This window comes from Leuciscus leuciscus (assembly GCF_965113295.1).
Source record: "Leuciscus leuciscus genome assembly, chromosome: 9".
In the NCBI taxonomy this organism is placed as follows: Eukaryota; Metazoa; Chordata; class Actinopteri; order Cypriniformes; family Leuciscidae; genus Leuciscus; species Leuciscus leuciscus.
In genome coordinates, this window is record NC_138733.1 from 35,879,540 (window position 1) to 35,904,069 (window position 24,530).

The following is a 24,530-nucleotide window of genomic DNA, read 5'->3' on the forward strand; positions in this document are numbered from 1 at the left end:
TGTACTGGTATCGACCTTAGCAAAACGTGGTGGGGACATGTCCCACCCGCAAATTACGCCTATGGCTCCGAGATACCAAGCTAATGGAACACTGATAACCATTATGGTGACTTCAAAACAATCCCACTACTAAACAATATAATTTCTTACAGTGGCATCATGGTTAAAGAAAACTTTATCATGTGAATTCACAGTAAATTACTGTGATGTCAGCATCCTTTTGCTGTTGATTCACAGTAATTTGGAAGAAAATTACCCAGCATGCATTAATTTCACCGTAAATTTCCAAAAACATGTAAATATTTCTGATCCTTTTATTTGCAATTCACATAATTTGCATCTTACATTTTCAATAAGAACATATATTGAGAAAGAATCTCATTCAATACACATTGTGATCTCTTCTACAGTAACACGCGCAAAGAAATCAGAAATCTGCAATTATCTACACCAATTACATAAATACCATGCATCATGTTACACAGCATTTCTCCCAGGATGCTTTTCATATTCACGCAGGTGCTAATATTGAAGTGAGTTGTATTAAGAGAAAACTTTATCCAGAAGTAAGCAGATGAACGGCTATGGAATAGTTCATGTCTCCAATCCAAACATCATGACATTCCTGTGGGGTGAAAAAACAAATAATTACGTTAGAACAATACAATCCAAAAACATTTCAGTGGCCTCTGAAAACTAAAGATAAAGGAAAAAAGATGTGGAGAAGCAATGTTGTTGGAGCAACTTAATGTAGGCAAGTTCATTACAAGATCTACAAACACACTAGACTGCAATGATTCATGTTAAACTAGGTTTAGGTATTAATCATGTGTTTAGCTATTTTTCAGCATTTTTGACTGGAATAGATTATTAGTGAAAAACTCTGATATATTTTTGTAATCATAATGTAATTAATGTTGTCAGAACTATTAAAGGGATACTTCAGGATTTAGCATTAAGCTTTGTATTAGTAGAAAACCAGTAGTATTTTCGAATTACCGTGCTTTCCACCCTCATATCCCCCTGAGACGAGAGATTTATGTATTTTTTGTCTGGAAAAAATCCTCCGATGACGCAAAAATCGTAATTTTGCGTCATCGGAGGATTTTCTGTCCAGAGGCTAAAGACTACAGCCAGTAGGAGGGGCTGTCCCGCATGTTCTCAACCCGCCCATAGGAGGTGGGATCTCACTCACAGAATATACACACAGTGTCAGCCGTCTTTCTTTGGAAGCTAAGCTAACAGGCTCTTGTTCTGTGGAGAAAGCTGAGTAGTAGGGGTTACCATCCTCTTTTTCCCGGACATGTCCGGCCGTCGAGATCATCCAAAATGTCCGGGATTCGGCTTTTGCTTTCTGCAGTCGCCATTCATTGTTTACATGTACACCTTTTGTTTCAATCTAACTGAATTCATTCCGATTGGTGAATCTGAATGTAGTGTTTACATTAGGCCTGTCACGATTATGAAATTTGGCTGACGATTAATTGTCTAAAAAATAATTGCGGTTATGCCGATTAATTGTCAGTTTTAGGGCTTTGACGATTAATTGTCTGTGTTAGGGCTTTGGCAATTATGCTGATTAATTGTCTGTTTTAGGGCTTTGTGCTTCATTCATTAAATAATTGTGATGAATTTAATCCTTTGTAAGTTATCATTTTGCAGTGTAAGTTTACAGTTAACACCTTTAAATATTAAATAAATAGGCTATATTCAATAGCTATGACAATTTGTTTATTAAACTTAGTGAGTGTATAAATCAGCAGCAAAAAGTAATTTTTGAAAACATCTGCACAGTAATTTAATAAAATCTAAACATGTTAATAAAAACAAATGTGCACAAACCATGATAATATGATACGCTTCAAAACAGAGCGGAACAAAGCGCGTATGCGCATCGCAGGTGCAGAATGATGTGCTTAATGCAACATGGAGTCGCAGCGATGCACAAGTGCGCATTTAAAAGTTCACGGCACAAAGCGAAGAAATGTCGAGGGCACAAATCCTAGTGTATATCAGTCCAACAGTTTATTGATCATTTGTTTCTTCACAGTTTTAAACTCCAGTTATTGTGCGTCTGATGCCAATTCATAGTCCTTGTGCTGTGTAGGCACACGGTAGCGAGCGAGTCATTTAGAAACAGCAAAAAACTCCAGCAAAATAAAGTCATTTTATGCAAATCCACAGCCCTTTATCTACAGATCAAGCATTATAACGTCAATGTCACATTGGAGAAAGTTTTACCGTGTATCCTGTCGTAACCGGACGACGCGCGCTGTTTGAATGCTGAACGGAATGATTGACAGCTGCAGACGAGTTTGTGAACTTTAATTTAACAATGTAAATATACTACTGTCCCTCACATTAAGCTATGGAATGGCTTCAGATGACTTTGAATATATTGCTAGAAAACGTAATTAGTGCTTGACTGCTTGTCTATTTATTTTGGTTCATGACTCCCCCTTGTGCCGTAGGTCTATAAAAGAGCGCAATAATCGCGGTTGTCTGAAACAATCGCGGTTAGATCAAATAATCGCGATCAGACGGTTATTTAATTATCGCGACAGGCCTAGTTTACATGAACGCTAAACAAGTGATCGGTTGATGTGCATTTTAACATTGCTAAGAAAATTCCCGCTCCTCCGTGAGAGATAGGAGACCGGCGCGTCTCAGTAATCACGGCACCGGCCTCGCGCCGTTCTCCCGCGCCCCTCAGCCTCGTCCTGCTCGCCACAGTAAACATGATGAATGGCGACTGTAGAACGCAAAAGCCGAATCCCGGACATTTTGGGCGATCTCGATATGCCGGGCAAACTCGTCACGGAGACTCACTAGTAGCCTAACCTTGTTGTTTTCAACTGCGCTCTCTAACCGGGAGGCATGGCTTGGGAGTGGCCTCGTAGAGCAGCGAAGCAAGTGCATTCTGGGAGTTGTTGTCTTTCATCCACATAAGCCAAAAATACATTTTCTGGCTTTTCTCAGTCTAGAAAACTCCAAATTCAAACATTTCTTCTACATAAATAACCTATTTTAAATACACATTCATCTTTCCAGAGGTGAAGTATCCCTTTAATAATGTAATTAATGTGAACAACACTGCTTCTGACAGCTGCTGATTCCTGTTGAATGCATGGCAATGTAACTGTTGCTCTCAGTTTAGACGCCATCGTGAATTTTATACAAGGCTATGAGGGAAAGATTTACAGTCTTTACATTGGCATGCGCCAAAAACTTGTAATTTCACAACTCACAAAACTGCTTTCTAGAGTTTTTGTCTTCTGAAAGTTCAGACAACAGTTCGTCAACTGAACAACTGGTATGTTGTTAAACAACAGAACAATCTATTGAACACACGGTAACGGTACTAAGTTTAATCCTTCACAGCCTCCTTATGATTCCTGTCAGAAACTAAATATGACGCTACTCTGACTAATTTCTATTGGGGGTTCCTTTCTCCGCGAACACACAAAACACTCAAAATCAACAAAATACGACCCGTGATTTTAAGATATCTTTGTACGCATTACAGTACTTTCCATAAAAAGTAACCAAGTAATGTAATTAGTTACTTTTTTTAGAAAGTAAAGCAAATGCATAACTTTCCCCAACACTGCCACTACCCAGTTCAGAGTACATACCGTAGGAGAACTTGCACTGTTTGAGCACTTCGCTGAAGCCCTCACAGAGTTTGAGGTCGCTCTGGTTCTGAGCGCAGTCGATGAACTGCTTGAGCTCGTAAGCGCAGGGACTCTGACTCTGTGGCTCCTGCTGAAACACTGACGGCTGCTGCTGCTGCTGGTACACCGGCTGAGCTTCCTGCACACACACACACACACACACACACACAGCCCTTAGGATTCACTCACATTCAATATTCTGATGTTTTAAAAGCAGAATTACTACAATTATTTAGCCAGATCAACCAGACATAAGAGATTTATATTATTCATTTGTCATCCATAATTACTGTATAAGGATTTAAAAGTATACAACAGCAATTTCATAGCTACTAAAATATATTAGAAATAGAAGTGTGCTTAATTGTATTGGTGTGCACTTGCAGTGTACTTCAAATATTAAAAGCATATTTAAAAAAAAAAACTACTTTCAGATAATATAAATGAAATGAAACAAAAGGACATTTAATAGGGAAAAAGCATTTTCGGTTTCGGTCAAGTGCATCCAAAATTTTCGGTACTGTGTTACCGAGCAGACTTTCTCACGGAGCACACTTTTCCTGATTTAACACACTTATTAAGTGCATTTTTAAAAAAGGGCACTTAAAAAATTTTTTATTAAAATTTTCCCTTTAAAATGCTTTTAAATCATTGTTTTAATAATCTTTTGTCATGCTCTGAAGAAGTACACTTATTTTGACTAATATACTAAAGCACATGAAATATACTTTTTATTTGATATTACATTTTTTACAGTTAATGTATATTTTGAATGTAAACTTCATCTTTACAATTGTGTAATTACAAATATTTTTAAATACATGACAAGTTTAATTTGAAACGACATTAAAGTATATTTTAGTTTGCCAGTACATTCAGCAGTAAACTTTAACTATTTCAAAGACAACAGAAGTAATTGTGAAATACATATAAAGAAATACTTAATTCCTACTTATAAGTGGATGCAAAACCCACAACATTTTGTGTGTAATACAAATTTAAACAAAATACATTTTCATTTAATTTAAATTAGGTGTCCAAAAAACGGCACTTGCACTACCGTTCAAAAGTTTGGGCTACTTTTTCAGAAGGGGCTCTCCCCGAGCAGAACCACTCAAACAGGAAGTTTACCTGATAGGTCACGTCAGGCCGGGCCGCCTCTGAGTTCCCTCCTCCCCCGAAGCCCCCGGTCATGGCGTGACCGATGGTGTGTCCGACCGCAGAGCCGACCGCGACGCCGGCTGCAGTGGTGGCCATCTGAGCGAACATCCCCGGCTGACGGGGGGCAGCGGCGGGAGCCGACACTGCTGAGGGCGGGGGGGCGGCGGGCGCCGGGGCGTACGACCGCGGAGGAGCGGGGCGAGCCATCGGTGGAGGGGACGAGTAACTGCAGTCAAAACATGTAGTTATTATCAGCAGTGCTTGGATTACAAGAGCTTATTAAAGGGATAGTTCGCCCAAAATCATAATTTACTAGGGATGCACGATATATCGGCAACCATATCGGTATCGGACGATATTTGTTCATTTTTAATGTCATCGTTATCGGCCTGTTAAGAAAATTTGGCCGATATATTACAGCCGATAAATAATGGATAATTCCCTTCAGCTGAGACACTTCAGATGAGACACTGTTCGTCATGATGGTTTTGAATTGCGTGAAATATGATTGGAATAACTTAAAAAAAGGAAAATATAGTTCAGTGTAACATGTGTAGCGCAAGTCTGTCATACCGGCTACATATAATAATGAGAACATATAATTGTGTGCTTGGGATGTGGCTTTTAATGATGAGACTTTTTTTTGTAATCAGGCTCTCAAAAGATATATCAAAATTTGGATTTAGATTTATCGGCAAATATATCGGTTATCGGCTTTCAAATATAAAGAATTATCGGTATCGGCCAAAATGTTCATATCGGTGCATCCCTGTCATTAACTCGCCCTCAGTCGTTCCAAACCTGCATGCGTTGCTAGGTGGTTTCTAGGGGGTACTGGATGGTTGCTGGGTGGTTACTATGGGGTACTGGGTGGTTGCTATGGGGGTTTGACCAATTAGGGAACAAATAGGGTGCAATCGTTTACATTGGTCAAATATAAGGTTATCACAGATATTAGTAATCATTTTTTTTTTATCGCTATCGGTAAATATTGAACATTAATTAGTCGTCAATTAATAAATATTTACTTTTGCCTGTTCATTTCTTCTATGTTTTACATTTAGATAAATGTTGTCCTCCTCTAACACTTAAAGCTTATATTTTAAAACATGAAGAATTTAATAAAACTTAGTATTCTGGACTTATAAAACACCAATGTTAATATCAGTGCATCTCTAACTTACACAATACATCTAAATAAACATTTTGGAGCAGCGAACAACTTAAAACATTATAGATTATGATCGCATCATAAATTTCATATTGTAAACAATAGTTACTAACCAAAGTCATCTCGTTCATTAAGTTAATGATCATAACTGTAACTGTTAGGTTATTTGTCCTTCTACATTCACAATAATAACTGCGGATAACTCATGTTTAAAACGAGGAGACTGTGTCGGGCTAGTGAAGCGGTAGATGTCAATGATTAACGTTATATACAGTAACGTTAGATGTTTGTTGATGACTGACACACACACACACACACACACACACACACACACACACACACACACACACACACACACACACACGTAACTCGTGATAATCACACACACTCTCTCTCTCTGTGTGTATTAACACTCACCTCGGAGAACTCATCCTCGAAGTTCTGCTTCGGCTTCCTCTCGGCATGTTGCTTTTATATTAATTTACAAGTTCCAGAAAAGATACTGGACTAGCTGAAGTTTCTGTTATTTAAATATGACTTACTGTACAGAAGCTTACTCCGTTTGTGCGCTACTGACCTTCGTCCGCACTACATTTAATATCCGGGGAACTTTCTAGCACATTACATGATCACGGTGAACTTCCGCTCATGCGCGTGCTGTACTTCCGGGGTATGCTGCAACGTTCTGAAACAAAATGTCTGTCACTGTAATAAAGCGTATTTTTTGTATTATACTTTAATAAAAGACAATAAAATGCGTAGACGTATTAGCGTTCATTGTGTTTATTCAATTTTGAGAACTCAAAGTCACAATGTATTTTTTTTTTTGTAACATTATCTATTCTGCTTCATCCTTATTACTTAACTGTGACTGCAGGTGTCACCATTTAGCTTCAATAAACGAGCCAGGCTTGGTAGTATATATATATAATTAAAACTATAATATGTAGCACTAGCCTACATGGCACTACATTATTATTACAATGAAAACCCCGAGTTTCCGAGACGTGTGCATTTAATTCATTATGCTCTTTTGAGTAAACATGAGTCTATTACAGTATTGCTTTTTGCAAAATAAACTATTCACCAAGTAATAAGGCTAGATAAGACTTCATCATATGATTAATCACATCAGTGTTTCTTACCGTTTCTGATCAACTTCCATGACCATGCATTCATAACTTTCATAACACAGCATCCATGATTTCTTAACTTTTTGTTACATTTCCATGAGATTTGTGTCTAATCTAATCTAATGACTGATGAAACACTGTAAATGCATATGCAAACTTGAACTGCAATTAACAGCAAGCCAATTTTGAATACGCAGATTAAATTTCTTTATTAAATCGATTACATTTTATTGTCCAGATCGCAAATATACACTAGGCAGTAACATCCAGGCAGCTTTTTGAAGAAAAAAAGAAAAAGTAAGGTTGAACTGCTGCAAAACATTTTAAAACATGAATCACAATTGTTCCCTTGCAAAAGCAATCAACACAAAGACCCATTTGCACTTTTTATTTTACAATCAGAGAAAAAAAGAAAAAAAATGCAATCTTCTTTACAGGGTGACATTTCTAAAAGTGAGTTGCTGAGCACAGAGCTAACAGTCGATCATGGTAAGCAATAAAAAAAGAACCAAAAACGGTAACAAAACCAAAATACTGGTACAAAAGCGTTTAAACTCTCCTCTTCCATTAAAAACAGTGAGTTCAGTCAGTTTCACACTCAGCTTGTGCTGCGGCTCAATCAACATAAGGTTAACTCAACACGTCTGCACACCCAATCGCACAAATGAGCCATCAAGGACAATAAAGTAGCAGGGAAGTGAAGTGATGGGTGAGCGATGATACTGGGACTCAGTTTGCGTGCTGTGCAGTAGAGAAGCACAGCTTAAGTGTGTATGGGTACGGGCCGCCTGTGCAGGGAAACACAGAAACACAGGATAAGTACACATTAGAGATTGGCGATTGGAAAAGGGTGTGAACAAAATAAGTTTCCTTTTAAAAACTACTAATGAATACAAGTTTTTACTCAGTTTGGTGGTGCAATGCATTCTGGAATTGCTGTTTCTAATAGCTACGTCACTTCCATCAAAGGTGCCCATCATATAACAAATTCATCTGATATATGCATCTCCAAGGCGATATACGCATCTGCATTTTTTTATTAATGTCATTGGCCGATACATTTTTATTTATTTTTTGGCCGATGTGTTGGATATGGGACTTTTATTTTGACAGCGCTGAGAACGTCAGTGCTTGATTGTCTTTGCTCCTATTCTTCATCTTTATTAGTTCTCGGTTAACAGTTTTTTTTATTTTTTTTTATTATTAGACAGAACTTTTAAACAAAGAAAGTAAACTGTATGAAAAAGTAGAGATGCATGATTCCAGATTAATTTAACAATTTTTCATTTATTTTTTTAAACAGATCACGATTCTCCCACGATACTGAATAGACAGAGGTTCTGACAAAATGGCTAAATCATTTAGAATGAATGATTCAACACCTCACTAACCACGTTCACGCAGCAGCAGAATACGGTTGTCAGTCCTGTATTTGAGTCTTTAACCCGGTTACGTTCACGCACAGTTGAGCTGTTTACCGCATTCTATGACCGAACTCTCACACACGTACATTCTCAGGACTCATTCTCAGAAATGAGTTTTCAGTTCGAATCTGAATCGGTGTGATTGTGCTTGCCGAAGGTTTAATAGACAGAGCCGAATCGTTGTCACTCAGGAATAAGAACGCATGGGTGTTTGAATCGAGATATTTTAATTAAAAGATCAATCGTGCAGCTCAATCGTTCACGTCATTTTCATTTGTGGAAAAGGATTACAGAATCAAGAAGCTGCCTTCTAAAGTTGTCTTACATATTTAGCTATTAAGTTACACATTTATTTTTTGCACAGTTAATTTTCAAATTTAGAAAATATCAACTTAATTTAAGCAATTGTTATGTATGCGTTTCTACCATCTTTAAATTTGTGTGGTACTATATATTTTGTCATCGGCCACTCTCCTCTCTAAGATTTCAGCATCGGCCATCCAGAATTGTTATTTTTTAAATCAGTCGACCACTAATGATGAGATCACTTACTGGGGTTCTTCATCTGGTGATGGTTCATCATAGCAAGGGCTTCCATGGCATCATTAACAGACTCCCACTCCAGAAGCCCTGATGAACTCCTCTCTGATGTGGAACCTATTCAATAAAGAGGCATTAGAGACATCATAACAACAGAGGTGCGCATAGATGACAAAAGTTACCCATACAAAACTGACACTTTAAATTAGTATATATTGAGTTTGGCTTTCAATGACGGCACAATTTTTTCTATTTCATACCTTTGGCTGCAAAAAGTTTGACATTGGAAGGACTCTTTACACCCAGTTCTTCACAGATCTGAAAAGAGATGAAGGTACTACATTTAGACATCAAATAACATCATAAGACATGAAAGGTCCTCCTTGATATTCTCTGCTGTGATGAACTGACCCTGGTGAAGGACTCTGGTGAAGCCTCAGGTGCTGCGTTGAAAAAGTGGAGGACGTTGCTGGGGTGCTGAATGCGGTTCTTCGCCGCCTGCTCTGGAGAAGTGAAGCGGTTGTTTCTGCTCCCGTGAAAGTCCTTGAAGCTGCTGGTCCCGTCCTCTAGCTCGTATGACTGGCCGGGCATGATGGCCTGCTGCTTAGACACACTGACAGAGAAAAACAAACAAACAGATGAAACGGTTGAATTACTAAATTATGCAACCTGCTGCTGAGAGCAAGTATGGACTTGCTACTGCCATTACACACACAGACACGCAGCAGAAAGCATGCAAGCATGTAGACACATGAAGCCCATAGCAGATCTAGGCAGGTGGAGCTGGAGGGTTTCAGCCAATCTCATTGGCTGCAGGCTCAACAGAGGCCAATCAGCTTGAGCCTTATGGTAATTATGTGATTGCATGTATAGGACCATCTTGAGTTTCATGCTCCACTACTGTTCAAATCTCTGGTGTCAGTACTTTTTTTTTTTTTGGATGAAATTAATACATTTAGCAAGGGTGCATTAAAGTACATTAATGTATTAAGATAAAAAAAATAGTTAAAGTGTAATAATATTATACTACATATTTATTTGTGATGCAATAAATGCAGCCTTGGTGAGTATAAGATATTTATTTCAAAAACATTTAAAAAAAATCTTTGACCCTAAACTTTTGAAAGGTAGTGTTGGTCATATTTTACTCCATAATCAGATGAAATGATAATAAAAAAAGATTTTGCAGTTTTACTCAAGACAAGTTTTAGGACAAAACAAACAAAACAAAAAAAATCCCTTTAAATTCTTATTACCATAATGTAAAAAATATTCTCAGTGTAAATAAGTATTTTAACACCATAATTGTAATATGCATTTAACGATTAAATAAAAATCTGAATTGTCAAAAATATTCAAAACGGTTCTTCCAATTAGGCTTCATTTTTTTATGATCATGTAAGATTCACCCGCCATTATTGCAAAAGAAAAAAGAAAAAAATCTGCAGTCGAAACGTACCATACGTTGAGCTTCTGATTGAACAGGAAGTTGTTGTTGAGATGTGAGATGGCACGATCCACCGCATAGCAGTCTCCCATCTCCACCATGGCAGCTCCAGGCTTGCTCTTCATGAACTTCACCTACATCCAGAAGAGGAAAACAGGCTTTCAAATAAAGCCGTTTGCATTTTGGCAGTGTCTGACTCGCGTATTGCTGTTGTACGTACCCGTTCCACATTGCCATACAGGCAGAAGATGTTGAAGACCCTGTCCGCGTTTATTTTAACGGGATCCAGGCCGTAGACCATGATCACTGGGGAGTCAGCGTGCGCACCATATTCTCCTGGAGGCGGAGGAGGGGGACCGTACTGTCCACCACCGTAACGCTGACTGGTCCCACCACGCCTTGGCCCAGCACCCATGGGCGGCCCCATCCGTCGCCCTTCATAGGGAGTACCATAGCTCTCTTCTTGGTATCCGTGATAACCGCCTCCTGAGGGTCCACAAACGACAAATAGGTTGTGGGCAGGTTCGGAGTAAACATTATCCACACCCTTCACTTATATTAAAGTTTTTAACGTCACACAGCACCATCTTGCTGCCACTGTGATAAACACACCCCAATTTGTTGTCGTTTTAACATCCAGTCCCCCGTTTGCGAGCAAATGGGTTAAATGTGTAAACGCGTGTACCCCGCAAGCCTTACCATACTCTGGAGGGTGGTCTCCTAGCAGAGCCGGCTGCCTCTGGCGCTTGTTGGGGTTGGCGTTCATATCTGAGAGGGGAGAGAAGAAAGGCCAAGAAAGGAAAGAGGGAGGGGCAGAGAGAGAGAGGGAGAGAGAGTGAAAGATGAGTTCGCTGAGAGGCGACAGGACAGGACACTGACTTTGTAATGTTAATGTGACTGGCGTGTGCTTTAAGATCAGCAGAGATGGGGACACACCAGAAAAAAAGGGCGAGTTTTCTACATTTCAGCATGAATTTTTTTGCATTACGGTAAAGAGAAATAATTTAATGTGAAATGTTACATTTTAACAGGTTTCATGAGATTCGCCGATTAAATATGACCCATTTATTACTGCTCACAAACAGTCAGCTGACTAACAAACATACAGTCATTGTTTAGCGGGGTACAAGCCCAATCGAGCTTATAGTAAAGACACCGAGCGAAGAACTCGTCGTGACCATGTGGTATGTCATATGTTTGGGAGTGTGTGTGTGTGTGTGTGTGTGTGTGTGTGGGGAGGACAGACTGTCTACTGCAGACACACACCTTGATTGCCCCCATTGCCATCAGCATCTGCACCTGTTCAGGTACACACAGTGCAAACATCAATCTCACTGACATTTATGAACAATCACATTACAGGGTTCTTACTCTATTCAGGAACTTAAATGTGTGGGGCACCGTGCCTTTATTTGCTTTGCTTATTACAAAATATGCAACACATTGAAAAATGATAAATATATAGCGAATAAAATGTAAACTTAACTTAAGCAGCATGAGAAATTTAGTAGCATTATTTTGCGCAATCTAGTTTTCTCGTCCCTCAACCAGTGATTTTAAGCCCAAAGTATACTTCAGATTTAACGCTTAGCGTATGTGTTCAGCTGAACACACAGCGCTTCAAAGGATACTCTTTTTGACTGTGTGCACGAACACAGATGCTCAACACATGTGCACTTGAAAGTTTCATTTCTGTCCACTGTTTCTCTCCATTGGTCACAACAGATCCCCTCGCATAAGCACATCTCATGCCCTCTGGAGGTCACATGTCGGCTGTGTACGCATATTGTAGGTCTCAATTCAGAAAAATAACCGACACAAAATTGAGTTATTCCTCTTGTGGTGTAAATTACTGTAATTTCTTTCACACTTTGTAATGTAATGGCTACTTTTCTAAAATGAGGCTCTTCAATGACGTATGTGGCCAACAAATGCAACCTCCAGAGGGCGTATCCTTCGAAATGAGATAAATCAGTTGTTGCCGCTTCATGTTGGTTTCTTTTACGCGCGTACAGCACTGCTGATTAAGAAATGTAAAGCGTTAGTTTACCCAAAAATTCGGTCAGTAATTACTCGCCCTCATGTTGTTCCAACCCCATAAGACTTTCGTTCATCTTCGGAACACAAATTAAGATATTTTTGATTAAGTCTGAGAGCTGGATCACTCCTCCATAGGCTTCTCCGTTATTGAAACTTGCCGGCCCAGAAAGTTAGTAAAGACTGCGTTTAAAATAGTCCAAGCGACTACAATAGCTCAACCTTAAGTTTATCGAACGACACGAGGGTGAGTAATTACTGACAGATTTTTCATTTTTGGGTGAACTAACCCTTTAAGCTGTTCAAATACCATAGCGAACGCATAAAACCAGAAGTATACTTTGGGAGAACTCCAGGTTTAAAGCAGGGATGCACCAATAAAAAAAAAAGTTCCAAACCGATCCGATACCCAAAAATACTGAATATCGACCGAAACCAATCCCAGTCGAATGCTCATTGTAGAATATCTATGCCTGAGTGTGTGTGGAACTGATTATTGATCTTTTAGGTGTAAAACACAATCCACTAAATTCAAGGGACGTCGCTAGACCTATTTTACAGAGGCTTTAGCCCCTCTAAAATATGAATTAGCCCCAAAATAGATCAAAATATCAGTAAATATATTCTCAGTGGTTTTGCTTTTGTCAACCGTTCCAATTGCATCTCAAACTTCTTACTCTGTATACCGTGAACTTTATTTAATGTAAGGACATAAATATTCGTCTGTTCCCCACATTAAGCTATCGAAAGGTTCAGAAGATTTGGAATATAGCGCACAAAAACGAATGGTGCTTTATAATGTTTTTTTGCCTTTTGTGGAGCTTAACAGTAACAACCGTGAGCACACAGTATTGGATTTGGATCGTTCCTGCCTGACCGATACACGATCCGACAAAAAAAATGCAGTTTCGAAGCCGATACTGAAAATTGGATTGGTGCATCCTAGTTTAAAGGGCCTGTACAGGGGTCGCGTTTCCCAAAAGCATTGTTGGCCAACTATGGTCACAAGTTCCACTGAACTATATTGGTAACGACAGAACTTGCGACCATAGTTGGCTTTGAGAAAAGCACCCCAGAGCGGCCACCTTGTATTTGGTATAAACACATAGAATGGTGCCAGTTGGGGGACTACTGCTCTGTCTGAGAAAAAGGGGATCCTCAAGAAGATCACAAGTATGATAATGTTGCTCACAGAAGCACAACCCAACCCAACATTTAATGCACCTTGCAACATATATTGGTAGCCCAATGAGGGAAGAAAAAAAACCCCACTAAACTGAAAAGGAAAAGGTCAAGTTAGTCAAACATTTGGTCACACATCCCCATGAAACATTAGACTATGAGCGTATCACTCCAAGACAACAGAAGCTTGGGGTTACTTACAGTACAAACGTAAGGGTTGGGGGTTGAAGGATGGGGCAAGTAGAACATGCCGTAAATTAGCCACCGTTGAGCGTCTTCCTCCATTTCGCACATAAGAACTTTCCATTTTCTTCCCCCCACCAGTCCATTCCACTGATTTCCCAAGCACTCTTTGGTTGTTTCAGATGGGTTTCAAAGCTCCACTGATGCCAGCATTTGTTCCATATTCACATTTCAATGCCTGTCTTCTTATGGAGGTCGAAAAGCTGGAGCAATTTATGCTCAATTCAGACTGACTGGTACTTCCACTAGAGACACAAAGCCAACCTGCATCATACGGAGGGTGTTACACAGTAGTCATACGACTGAAAAAAAGGGAAAAAACGTCACATATTGACAGAAAGAGAGAGGAGGAATCGTGAAAGGGAAGGACTAAAGGAGGAAGATACATGTCGGAGGAAGAGAGTGTATTTGAAACACCAGCCTCCAGGGCAGAATTTCAGTGCTTAACTGAGTAAAAACACTTGACGTGTCTGCATGTCAGTGCGTCTGCTTGTAGGAATGTTGTCTGCAGTGTCTTCGGTGTCTCGAGTGGTTTAGTGTCATCAGCTGTTGACGAGTGAAGAGACAGGCATGTCGATTTGTAGGTGTGGGGTTTGTGTTGTAACGATCGGCACGGTGAGAGAAAGACGACGAGGCCCAGAGAAAGACAAGACAGGTTCAGAGAAGGCTGTTTGTCTGTGGACATCAACAGTCTGACATGAATGAAGAGAAGAGGTCTGTTTGAATTGTGTCATGGTGTCACTTGAGGATGCGTGTCAAAAACATCCCTTGTTAGCAGTGAGGTTAAGGTGATGTGTCACAGTGGAGTGTGTCTTGTTCTTGACCCCGTAAGAAACAACGGGAGAAAGTTGAATGGGTGTGGGAGCCATAACTACTTGTACCAACAACCCCAAATCCATCAATGTGTACTGCCGTACAACGGGAAGAATGTCTTCGTTGGCAGTGTCATTTCTGTAGGAGGTGATGAGTGCTAAATGGTGCGTGATTTGTCAGGATGTCTTGCAGTTTCACGAGAGTAAAATGAGTGTTTGTCCTTCTGGAGAAATGTTCTCGCAGGTATAGGAAGCAGTTGTGGTTTGTTGACTGGTAACAGTGTTGGAAGTCTGTGGCACTTGTGTCTTCAGTGATATCTAGGAAATGTCCCCCATGTCCAGATGTACTGAGTGTTCTGTTGTCGCACTTGATATTCTGGAAGGTTCTGTGCTTTCGTGTTGGTCTCTAAATGTACCGCATGAATGTGAGGAGCAAATGGCCGGCGTGAGCACCAAAGAACATTGCTTTCAAAGGCATTTGGTTCGTTGAACTGCAACTTTGCAACTGCAGAACTATTGGTGGCTATGAATACCATCAGCCAAAATCATGTAATAGTTTTAGTCCTAAAAGTCAACATGAAATCAGATGTGTGCCCATTTACTTTTAACACGTTACTACTCTTTTGGTGAACAATTAATCAATGGATGTTATTCTGAAGAACAACAAAACGACTTTCCATTTTGAGCGATGTCACCAATCCTTACTCAATTTTTTTTAATTCAATACATTTACAACGAACAAAATCAAGTTCCCCGCCATTTTTTCCTTGAATTTCATTTCACCTAGAAAAGTAAAATGGTTTTCAATCGTAGTTTCATGTTGACCATAAACTGTGTACGAGTAGACCCTCGACTGATAATCCACCTACATGGTGCTTACCCAGAAAGCCACTTGCCCCTCACATTACTGACATGTGACGGGCTTTGCTGGAAAAAGGAAGCTTGTGAGATATCAGAAGGACAACATTCGGAGGAAGCCTTAGCAAGATCACACAGATACGGCTTTTTACTTTGCCCTCAGAGAGTCAGGAAAACATACACAACATGCGGTGTAGATGTTGGCCTATATAGACGTATGCCTAACTCTCAGCACAGGGGGATGAAACAGCGGATTTGTTGCTGCGGTTGTAAGATGCCCCAATCCCACCCAATTATTTCCCCCACAGTGGCAGTAAGAGCGCTGAGAAATGTCAGAGCAGATGTAGGGTAAACGGTACCTTGGCTGCTCAGGTTCGGATTGGTGTAGTCCCATGTGTCCTGGTCGTTCTTGAACACATTAAGGCGTGTTGGCTAGGAAAAATAATAATAATTAATATAGTAAAATTTGCTTTCTACCATAACCTTTGGCCATGCTTGAGGAGAGATAGCGGATATTGAGTATATTTAGTCCTTTAACTCTAATTGATGGAATGTGTAGCTTTTCATTTCTTAAAGTCAAGTCAAGTCACCTTTATTTATATAGCGCTTTTTACAATACAGATTGTATCAAAGCAGCTTCACATTGAAAACATGAAAATAATACAACAAAGTTTGTTTCTAGAAGATAATTGCGTCATCGTCCACCCTAAGTAAGGCAGATCAACTAATATTGTTGAATATTAAATGTCTTATGTCTTAAACAGCCATTCTTCATGCTCCCTCAACCATTCTTTCACAATCTGAGCCTGATGAATCTCGGCATCGTCATCCATGTTGTTTCTTCCTACATGGCTGTTTAAGAAATGAAAAGCTACACACTCCATCAATTAGAGTTAGAAGAACTGTTGAGTTAGAACAAACATATAACTTGAGAACTTGAGTTTAACTGTATAACTATAAACTTTCAAGATTTCGAAGACTGGCTACAAATGATGGATCCTATAATACCAAATTTTTAAGCCATTCATGCATATCGGATATCGTCAAAACAGTCTGAAAAATGATGCTAGAATTGTGAACATTATCACACAGTGAATTTAGATGAACCTCACCTTGGCATACTCGATCTTTAGTGTGCAACAGCCGGAGTATATATCGGCCCCATTGAGCGAGGCCTTGGCCCTTTGGGCGCTCTGAACGGAATCAAATGTGTGAGGAATTAAAGAAATACAGAGGATTGTGTGCCGAGACTACAGGTGTCATTATTTAAGACAACAAACTATAGTTTCAGTTAACTGGCTTGAATAGAAACTTCCCAACAATGTTTGTAAGACATTCTTAATCCATACATCAAACAAGAAAGCATGGGAAAAGGACTCAAATGACAATATGAAAAGTGCACAATGATTCATAAACACAAATAGCTTTGATATTCATTCACAAACAGTAAAGGATATTCCACCATGGCCTGGACACCATTCTTCCTGAAGATGACGATTCTTTGAACAGGACCACAGTTGTTGCAAATAGTATACAGAACATCCTAAACAAATGACAAGAATATTAGAGTGAATTGTGAAAAAACACATTTCTATAATAAAAGCATTAATAATCATGACTTGTTGCTGTGGGTTTTACCGTGGTAATGGGATAAATGGGGTTCATGATCGTGAAAAGCAAAACATTATTAACACTGCGGGAGTCATCAGGGTCACCCGGCCTGGATATCTTCTGACTGGTAGAGTAGTTTACGAACGCAGGATGTCCGGCGATGTAGATCTGGTTGTCGTTGGCGTAAGTAACAGCATTGCAAGACCCATTCATATCCTCATATTCAACCAGGGCTTGACGCTTCTTGGGCATGAGTACAACATAACTGCAGAGATATGGAGATGGATGATCCTCAATGCATTTCACAACCGGTAAAATCAAGGTATGGCACAACCTACGTAGCCGGAAAGTTACCTGATGGTTCCAAACTCTTGCAGGGCTTCAACGATGTCCGCCTCCAAAACCCCGTCCACTAAACCACGGACGTGCACCACAAGAGACGGCAGGGTCTTATGTGGGTCATCATAGCCTTCCTATAAAATATAAATCATCACATTATTCCAGTGAACAGGTATAATTAATTATAACTTATGCACAAACATAACTTCTAAAAAGTCAATTATAGTATTCACATTTTACATTATGTGGATACTATCCTTAGCATGTACAAATTTTCTAAATTAATATGTATTAACCCGTCGAGTGTGTTGTGAAGATGCACAACTCCTTCCCCACTCACTGTGATTAATAGCCTATGCATCGTACATCTATGGTTACGGCTTACACGCAACATAATCCATTCATTCAACAAACTAACATAATATATGTGTGGCATGAAAAATACATATATTTCACACGAATGATGCAAACATTTCCTTCATAATCATTTCATTCAGTCATATTTGCGTTTTTGTAATGGGTTCGGTGCAAACATCCAGCATGTTGTAGCTCAATTGTTTGGTTAGCTGGTTCGCTAACTAGCGCTATTTCAGCCAGCTAGCTAACTAAAGCTAAATCATGTAAAATATCTGATAGTATATAAGCAAAGATTTGTCTTACGGTCGCCATTCCTCCCTCGCTTTCCGTTTTTTGGCGTTTAGTTGCTCTGCCACCTTCACTGTAGTAGCGGGCCGTCTGCGTCGCCATGTTGTCCCGTTACGATTCACGCGCAACAATATGAAATGGACGAAAACTACAGAAAATGGGACAGGCGGGGGTGACGCCCTCCGGACAAGTACCGTGAATATTACTGGTCAGCGGAACTGTCAATCACCACTGTAATCCAATGAAAACAGTGTACCACAAAGCAAAGGTCCATGATTGGGCACTACAGTATTCACTCGTTCAGCTTCGTTGATACGGAAGCCCTCAAATAAAAGGCAGTGTTTTATTATATTTTTAATGTCGTTCACGAATTAGTTTTCTTGTAATCTGACTCTGACATAACAATAAGTTGATTTCTCGAGATCGCGACCTTTTTTTCCGCCAAAAATCGAGATCCAGTTTCATTTCAAAGGTGCTTAGTTCCACCAAATTGTCTCTGGTTCCACACAATGCGCACACATCTGTACTAAATAAATGTAAATATAGAAAATGGAAACCAAATGAGTTTATGTCCTTTAAATGTGGCATAGGCCAAATTTTATATTTTCAACTACAACAAATAAATAAAAACAAAATAAATAAATAAATAACGGAATCCAAATGAATTCCCTGTGTTTAATTACTGACATAAAAGTAGGCCTCATACCTATATAATATTAAATAAATAAAAATCTATTTTGAAACTGGGCCAGTTTCATAAACCTATTGATGAATTAAAGACTATGACCGTCAACATGGTGTCTTCAGATACGTTGGACTCCAATGATTAGGCTACTAAATTGTTCTAGGTCTACTTCAAAAGACATGCTTTTTTTCTTTAAAGTCTAATTACATGCTTTAATTTGGGCAGTCCCACCAACAATAATTTGTAGGCCTATTAATTCATGTTTTTAATTTTTAATTTTTTATAAATGTCTGTAATGTTACTTTGAAAGGACGGACAAATGCTGAGATATTCCCTAGATATATAAATAATCCCTTGATACTTTTTTTTTAAAATTTAGTCATGATTGCCCAGCTAAGTTCTCAGAACTTTGGCTAATGTTCTTGCAAGGTTCTCTAAAAGTTATGAACAAATGTTCTCCTGGTGATGGTAACAGAACATTCATTCAAAGTTAGGCTATCTGGTCTTTAATAACGTTCTCAAAATGTTACCACAAAAACAGTATCTATATACTGTACAGTGTTAATTAAATGTTTTTTTGTTTTTTTCTGAAACATTTTAGTTGGATGTTCATCTAACATTTTGAAATGTTATAGGCTACTTTTTTAAAAAGAATTTTCAGAGAAAATTAACAATCCCATAATGCTTGCAAAATGGAATGTTCCCTTAATGTTAACTAAGAAAAAATAAAGTTTTTAAAACATCTTTCTCCTTCAAATTGCAAGTCAGAAGCCTCTTCTTCACCATCGAACAGACAGTCAAGTCAAGTCAAGTCTAGTCTACTTCATTTATATAGCCCTTTTAACAATATAGATTGTTTCAAAGCAGCTTTACAGTGATAATAGGAAATTACAGTAACATAGATTGTTTTGGCTTTACAGCAGCTCTAGAATAAAGTTATTGTCCAGCTAAAGTTAGTTTTGATTGATTGATTCTCTTCTGGTAAATCAGTTCATGTGGCACGCCCCATTTTCGGCTCAAGCCCACATGTGGGGTTTGTCACTTCTTTCTTCTCAGTTCACAGTGGAGTATTTCACGAAAAGAATCCCCTTAATCCCCCTCTGGCAAGATCTGCAGTATACTTTGTCTGGTCTGCGCGGGACACATAGACCACCCCCGCATGTGTGTCTTTTGCCTGGGCCACACCCATGCAGAAGCTGCCATTGAGGAGCCTAACTGCCCTCACTCCATAGAAGAATAGCCCTATTGCTCAATTAAGCATCTGCCTCCAGTCATCCCCCCTTCTCCCCCGTCACTGAGCAAGAAGCAGTGGCCTTTCTTAATGGACACTGACACTGGTAGTGGTGAGCTCATGTCAGTTTAGAGCCCTGTTCCTCCCACTCCCCAGACCAACCCTTCCCAGTGGCATATGCCGAGTCTGGTTTCTGACCAGCGTCACAGGCTCGTCTCTTTTGGTATGCCCGAGGAGGACCGTGACGACACCATGTCTATGGCGCTTTCTGAATCAGACTGGTCAGCTATCCACATGGAGGACTCCCACCGCAGTGATGCTAGCGAGCCCTCGGATTATGAGCCCCTTCGCATTATTTCTAATGTATTTGAAGAGCTCGGCCTGTGATTGTGTACCCCAACAAGCCGTGTCGCACCACTGCTAATATTTCTGGGAAAGCATACGCAGCATTGGGAAAGGCATCTTCAGTGTTCCACCTTATGGCTATTCAGCAAGTCTTCCAGGAGAAGATGCACCTAGATGAGCAGGGCCTTGATCCAGATAGAGCTTTGCAGTGCCAGCGACCTTGCCCTATGAGCAACAAAGATTCTCCGAAGGCATAGTCCATCGGCTGTACCATGGGTAGCTTAGTCATGCTAGACAGGCACCTGTGGTTAACCTTTATAAATATGAAGGATGCAGAGAAGGCTGTCCTCATGAAGGCCCCTGTCAGCCCTGCCAGGCTGTTTGGCAACTCGGTTTAATCCCTCAAAGAGAGAGTCATTAAAGAGCCTTCTCCTTTGCGCTTATCGCCCGCCCAACGCTCTTCCTTTAGACCACGGGCGACGCCCACTTCAAAACCTTGCTCTCAGCCAGAGCCTTCGGTGCAGCCCAATGACTCTTGGTCTCTGGGTCATGCACTTCCTAAGCATCAGGGACCCTGCCCCTGAAAGAGGAGCCTGAAACTCGACACCAGAGATGGTCCGGCAGCCTGTTCGGATGCTGCTCTACCTGTTTCTCTCGCCTCCCTGCCTGTTGCAGATGACGAGAACAAAGAAAGTTGTTGTGTGATTGTTCCACAAGAATATGTAATAAAATCAAACAACCTCACAAAAATAACTTTTCTTCTATTCCCTCTCTTACTCACACTCATGCCTTACACAGTTCCCCGTCTACTCATCAGTGAACTGTCAGACCGAGCCACGCTGAAACCTCTTGAGCAGTTCACAGAGGTGTGGTTCACTTCAGGTTGCCCACAGACAAACCCTCTTTCCCGGGGTGGCGTTGGAGGTTCAAGCTCAAAAGGCCCTGGTTTTAAGGGCAGAGATTCACAGCCTCTTCGGCTTTCTGAGATTTGCCTCCGAAGGCATGGTCTACCAGTTTACAGTCCTACTGTTCGGTCGGTGTTTAGCTCCACGTACATTCACCAAGTGCATGAACGTTGTTCTCTCCCCTCTTCGTCTGAACAGAGTACGAGCTATGAATTATTTGGACGATTGGCTGCTTATGGCTCCTTCAGCGAACGAGCTGTGCAGCCACCGAGATCAACTTATCAACCACCTTAAGGGTTTGGGGCTTACGATCAACCTGCAGAAAAGCCAGGCAATACATTCCATTTCTGGGCATGAGTCTGAACTCTATTGCTATGCGAGCCCACCTGTTATCTGAGCGTTCGCAGGCTATCATGAACTCTCTTGCAATGTTCAAAGAAGGCAGGGCATTTCCGCTAAAGAGCATTCAGAAAGCGTTAGGTTTGATGGAAGCTGTCTCAGCGTTATGTCGCATGGGACTGCTTCACATGCAGCCAGTTGAACTACGGCTGAAAGCATGTGTCCCCATTCACTCTTGGCACTCTGGCTCAATGCACGTCTTAGAGACTTCCAGGGCGGACATGCTGTCAAAACACAGGGTAGCCAATGGAGAATGGAGAATACACCCTCAGACTGTGAATGTGATATGGAGCATATTCGGGCCAGCAGAAGTGGATCTCTTCGCGTCAGCAGAGAACACTCACTACCCGCTGTTCATCTCTCTAGTTGAGCACTCCACACTGGGAGTGGATGAACTCGCTACCCTGTGAATATCTTGCACCAAGTACTGTGCAAGATCAGGGAGGAAAATAAGTCAGTTCTGTTAATCACACTGAAATGGCCCACACAGCCCTGGTTCCCGGACCTGGTCAAGATACTGTCAGGTCCCCCATGGCCCATTCCTCTGGGGAGGGATCTCCTCTCTCAAGCGAATGGCTCAATTTGGCACCCCAACCCAGTTGTGGACCCTTTACATCTGGCAGTTCAATGGAGCCCATCAGCGTGAGTCTCACTTCTACAACTCTTTCAAGACAGCGCTTTTACTTGCTCATGCTTCTATCAAATGAGTTTGCAACATGCATGCTCTCTCAGTCAATGATTCCTGCATGGACTTCGGCTCTAATGATTGTAAAGTCGTGCTTAAGCCGAGAAAGGGCTATGTGCCTAAAGTGTTCTCAACACCATTCAGAACCCAGGTGGTAACCCACTCAGCTTTTCCCCTGAGCGAATCCGCGGCCGGGGAAGAACCCACTCCCTGCCCCCCTCTGCCCTGTGGGTGCTTTGCGTATTTATGTGAAGTATATATAGCCCACTCTACGGTATGGTCTCCTCATGGGCATGGACAAGTGGTATGTCTATACAGGATCTCTTATCAGCAGCAGGATGGGCTTCACAGAACACGTTTGCCAGGTTCTATAAGTTGGGTGTTTCTTCACTAGCTTCTCCTATCAGTGCAAGAAGGCTGGCTAAGGTAAGCTTGTTTTTTACTGCTCTTAGTGATTATTGCTTTTGCAAAAACATATGTCTTGGATTTGCTGTGTGCAGTGAACCTAGAGCTGATGGTAAACTCCGGCCCCTTCTCCTGGGTGCAGGGTTCCTCTAAGTCCGCTAGGGTCTTACGTCATTGTATAACAGTGCCAGCATCCTCGCTGCCTAATACAACAAGCCCACAGTGCTGTTACTTTCTGTCTATGATCCCCTCTTAAACGCTGAGCTTTGCCACGGTATGCATTGTAGCTTCAGCGGCCGATGGCCCCTAAACAACAGTATTGTTACACCAAGCAGTGGGTTCGTCTCTTGTTAACGCATTTGTTGTTATGTTGTCAATGGCAGCTTTTTTCAGATGGTTATAAGTGGTAATAAGAAGTTTCACAGCTTTCTATCTTTACTGTTGCGTGCACACACATACAGTGGCTAAGTAAGTCCGATTACATTAAGCACAATTATGTATTAGGTGAAGCCGGCGCTGCTGCCGCGTTGTCAACTTGTAACATAACGGATCCCCAAAGAATCATTTGTGTTCCTTGATCCCAGTAAGCTCCTCAGCTGTGTGTGAGTGAGAAGCTGTTGTCAGGTATGTGTTACTTATGCTACTTATGGACAGTGGCTGTACAATTGCGGTTAGTGCTTATGCAAAGCTGCACTATTAATGTCTCTGCTTATGCCAAGCGCCCTTCCTAGTAACACGACGTGAATGTACACATTCCCCATAGCGTCAGCTAGTATATATATATATATATATATATATCAATCATGACAATTCTCGAAATAGTTTTAGTATGTTATTGAATATGGCAATGTTAATGTGTTTGGTCTTGGCTCTTGGCTGACTAAATCTGCTGTTGCTGCTGCAGAGCAAATATGGACTTGCTAATGCTAATAGGTACACAGACACACCACTGTGAGCATGTCAGATATGCTGCTGCTGCATGAATAGACAAACATGAATCTCGTAGCAGATCTTGGCAGGTGGAGCTGGGGAGGTGGAGGGGTTCAGAGGAACTCTGATAGCACGCTGCAGGACTAGTCTATACAGCAAACACAAAACCAGACTAATTAAATCTTGAGCAAGCAATCTCATTGGCTGCAGGATCAGAAGAGGCCAATCAACTTGTGCCATGCGGTAATGATGTGGCTGCTTGCAGATTGCATGTAAAGGACCATCAACCTGCACCATCTAGAGTTTCATGACTGAACTATTATTTTCATATATTGTAAGATACTAAAAATATATACCAATATATCATAAATTTATCTTGAAATATTGAAAAATGTGCTAAATGTTGTTCTCTTTTTTTGTGATTTTGTTTAAATTTAATGTCAGATATTATTATTTCCCTATAGCCAAAGAGCACATTTAGAGTAAGGGTCAAATTAACGTTCATATACGTTAAATATACATCTTTGGGGTGCCATGGCTCAGTGGGTAGCACTGTCCTTTGACAGCAAGAAGTTCCCCGGGCTGAGCCCCTGTTCAGTGTCCGTGTCATTGATTGTTGTAGAAGTGTGTGTGTGTGTGTGTGTGTGTGTGTGTGTGTGTGTGTGTGT

The 24,530-nt window shown here is 40.6% G+C and overlaps 2 protein-coding genes across 3 annotated transcripts; both read right to left on the reverse strand.

Annotated features, from left to right (window-relative positions):
- Positions 1-300: 300 nt before the first annotated feature.
- chchd2 (coiled-coil-helix-coiled-coil-helix domain containing 2) lies at positions 301-6,633 on the reverse strand. The gene is made up of 4 exons (XM_082180758.1): positions 6,424-6,633; positions 4,806-5,061; positions 3,636-3,813; positions 301-625 (listed from the first exon to the last, which is right to left on the reverse strand). Exons 1-4 carry the CDS (start codon positions 6,468-6,470, stop codon positions 615-617), a joined length of 492 nt encoding a protein of 163 aa, XP_082036884.1. The 5' UTR covers positions 6,471-6,633; the 3' UTR covers positions 301-614.
- A 689-nt stretch (positions 6,634-7,322) lies between these two features.
- Positions 7,323-18,443, reverse strand: hnrnpl2 (heterogeneous nuclear ribonucleoprotein L2). Of its 2 annotated transcripts, XM_082180654.1 has the most exons (14): positions 18,293-18,443; positions 17,648-17,766; positions 17,321-17,558; positions 17,138-17,225; positions 16,795-16,889; positions 16,042-16,114; positions 11,817-11,849; positions 11,250-11,318; positions 10,771-11,036; positions 10,563-10,684; positions 9,515-9,716; positions 9,364-9,421; positions 9,116-9,220; positions 7,323-7,927 (listed from the first exon to the last, which is right to left on the reverse strand). In XM_082180654.1, exons 1-14 carry the CDS (start codon positions 18,377-18,379, stop codon positions 7,869-7,871), a joined length of 1,614 nt encoding a protein of 537 aa, XP_082036780.1. In that variant the 5' UTR covers positions 18,380-18,443; the 3' UTR covers positions 7,323-7,868. The 2 variants fall into 2 exon arrangements, with proteins under 2 accessions (XP_082036780.1, XP_082036781.1); XM_082180655.1 differs by lacking the exons at positions 11,250-11,318; positions 11,817-11,849.
- Positions 18,444-24,530: the final 6,087 nt, after the last annotated feature.

Excerpts from the sequence above, each read along its gene's own strand:
- chchd2 (XM_082180758.1), bottom strand. The coding sequence starts at position 6,470 with ATGCCGAGAGGAAGCCGAAGCAGAACTTCGAGGATGAGTTCTCCGAG. Across the intron at positions 5,062-6,423 it reads TCGAGGATGAGTTCTCCGAG|TTACTCGTCCCCTCCACCGA; the intron begins GTGAGTGTTAAT and ends TTTTGACTGCAG. Across the intron at positions 3,814-4,805 it reads GGCCTGACGTGACCTATCAG|GAAGCTCAGCCGGTGTACCA; the intron begins GTAAACTTCCTG and ends GTGTGTGTGCAG.
- hnrnpl2 (XM_082180654.1), bottom strand. The coding sequence starts at position 18,379 with ATGGCGACGCAGACGGCCCGCTACTACAGTGAAGGTGGCAGAGCAACT. Across the intron at positions 11,850-16,041 it reads TCCGAACCTGAGCAGCCAAG|GTGCAGATGCTGATGGCAAT; the intron begins GTACCGTTTACC and ends GTACCTGAACAG. Across the intron at positions 9,422-9,514 it reads CACCAGAGTCCTTCACCAGG|ATCTGTGAAGAACTGGGTGT; the intron begins GTCAGTTCATCA and ends ATCTCTTTTCAG.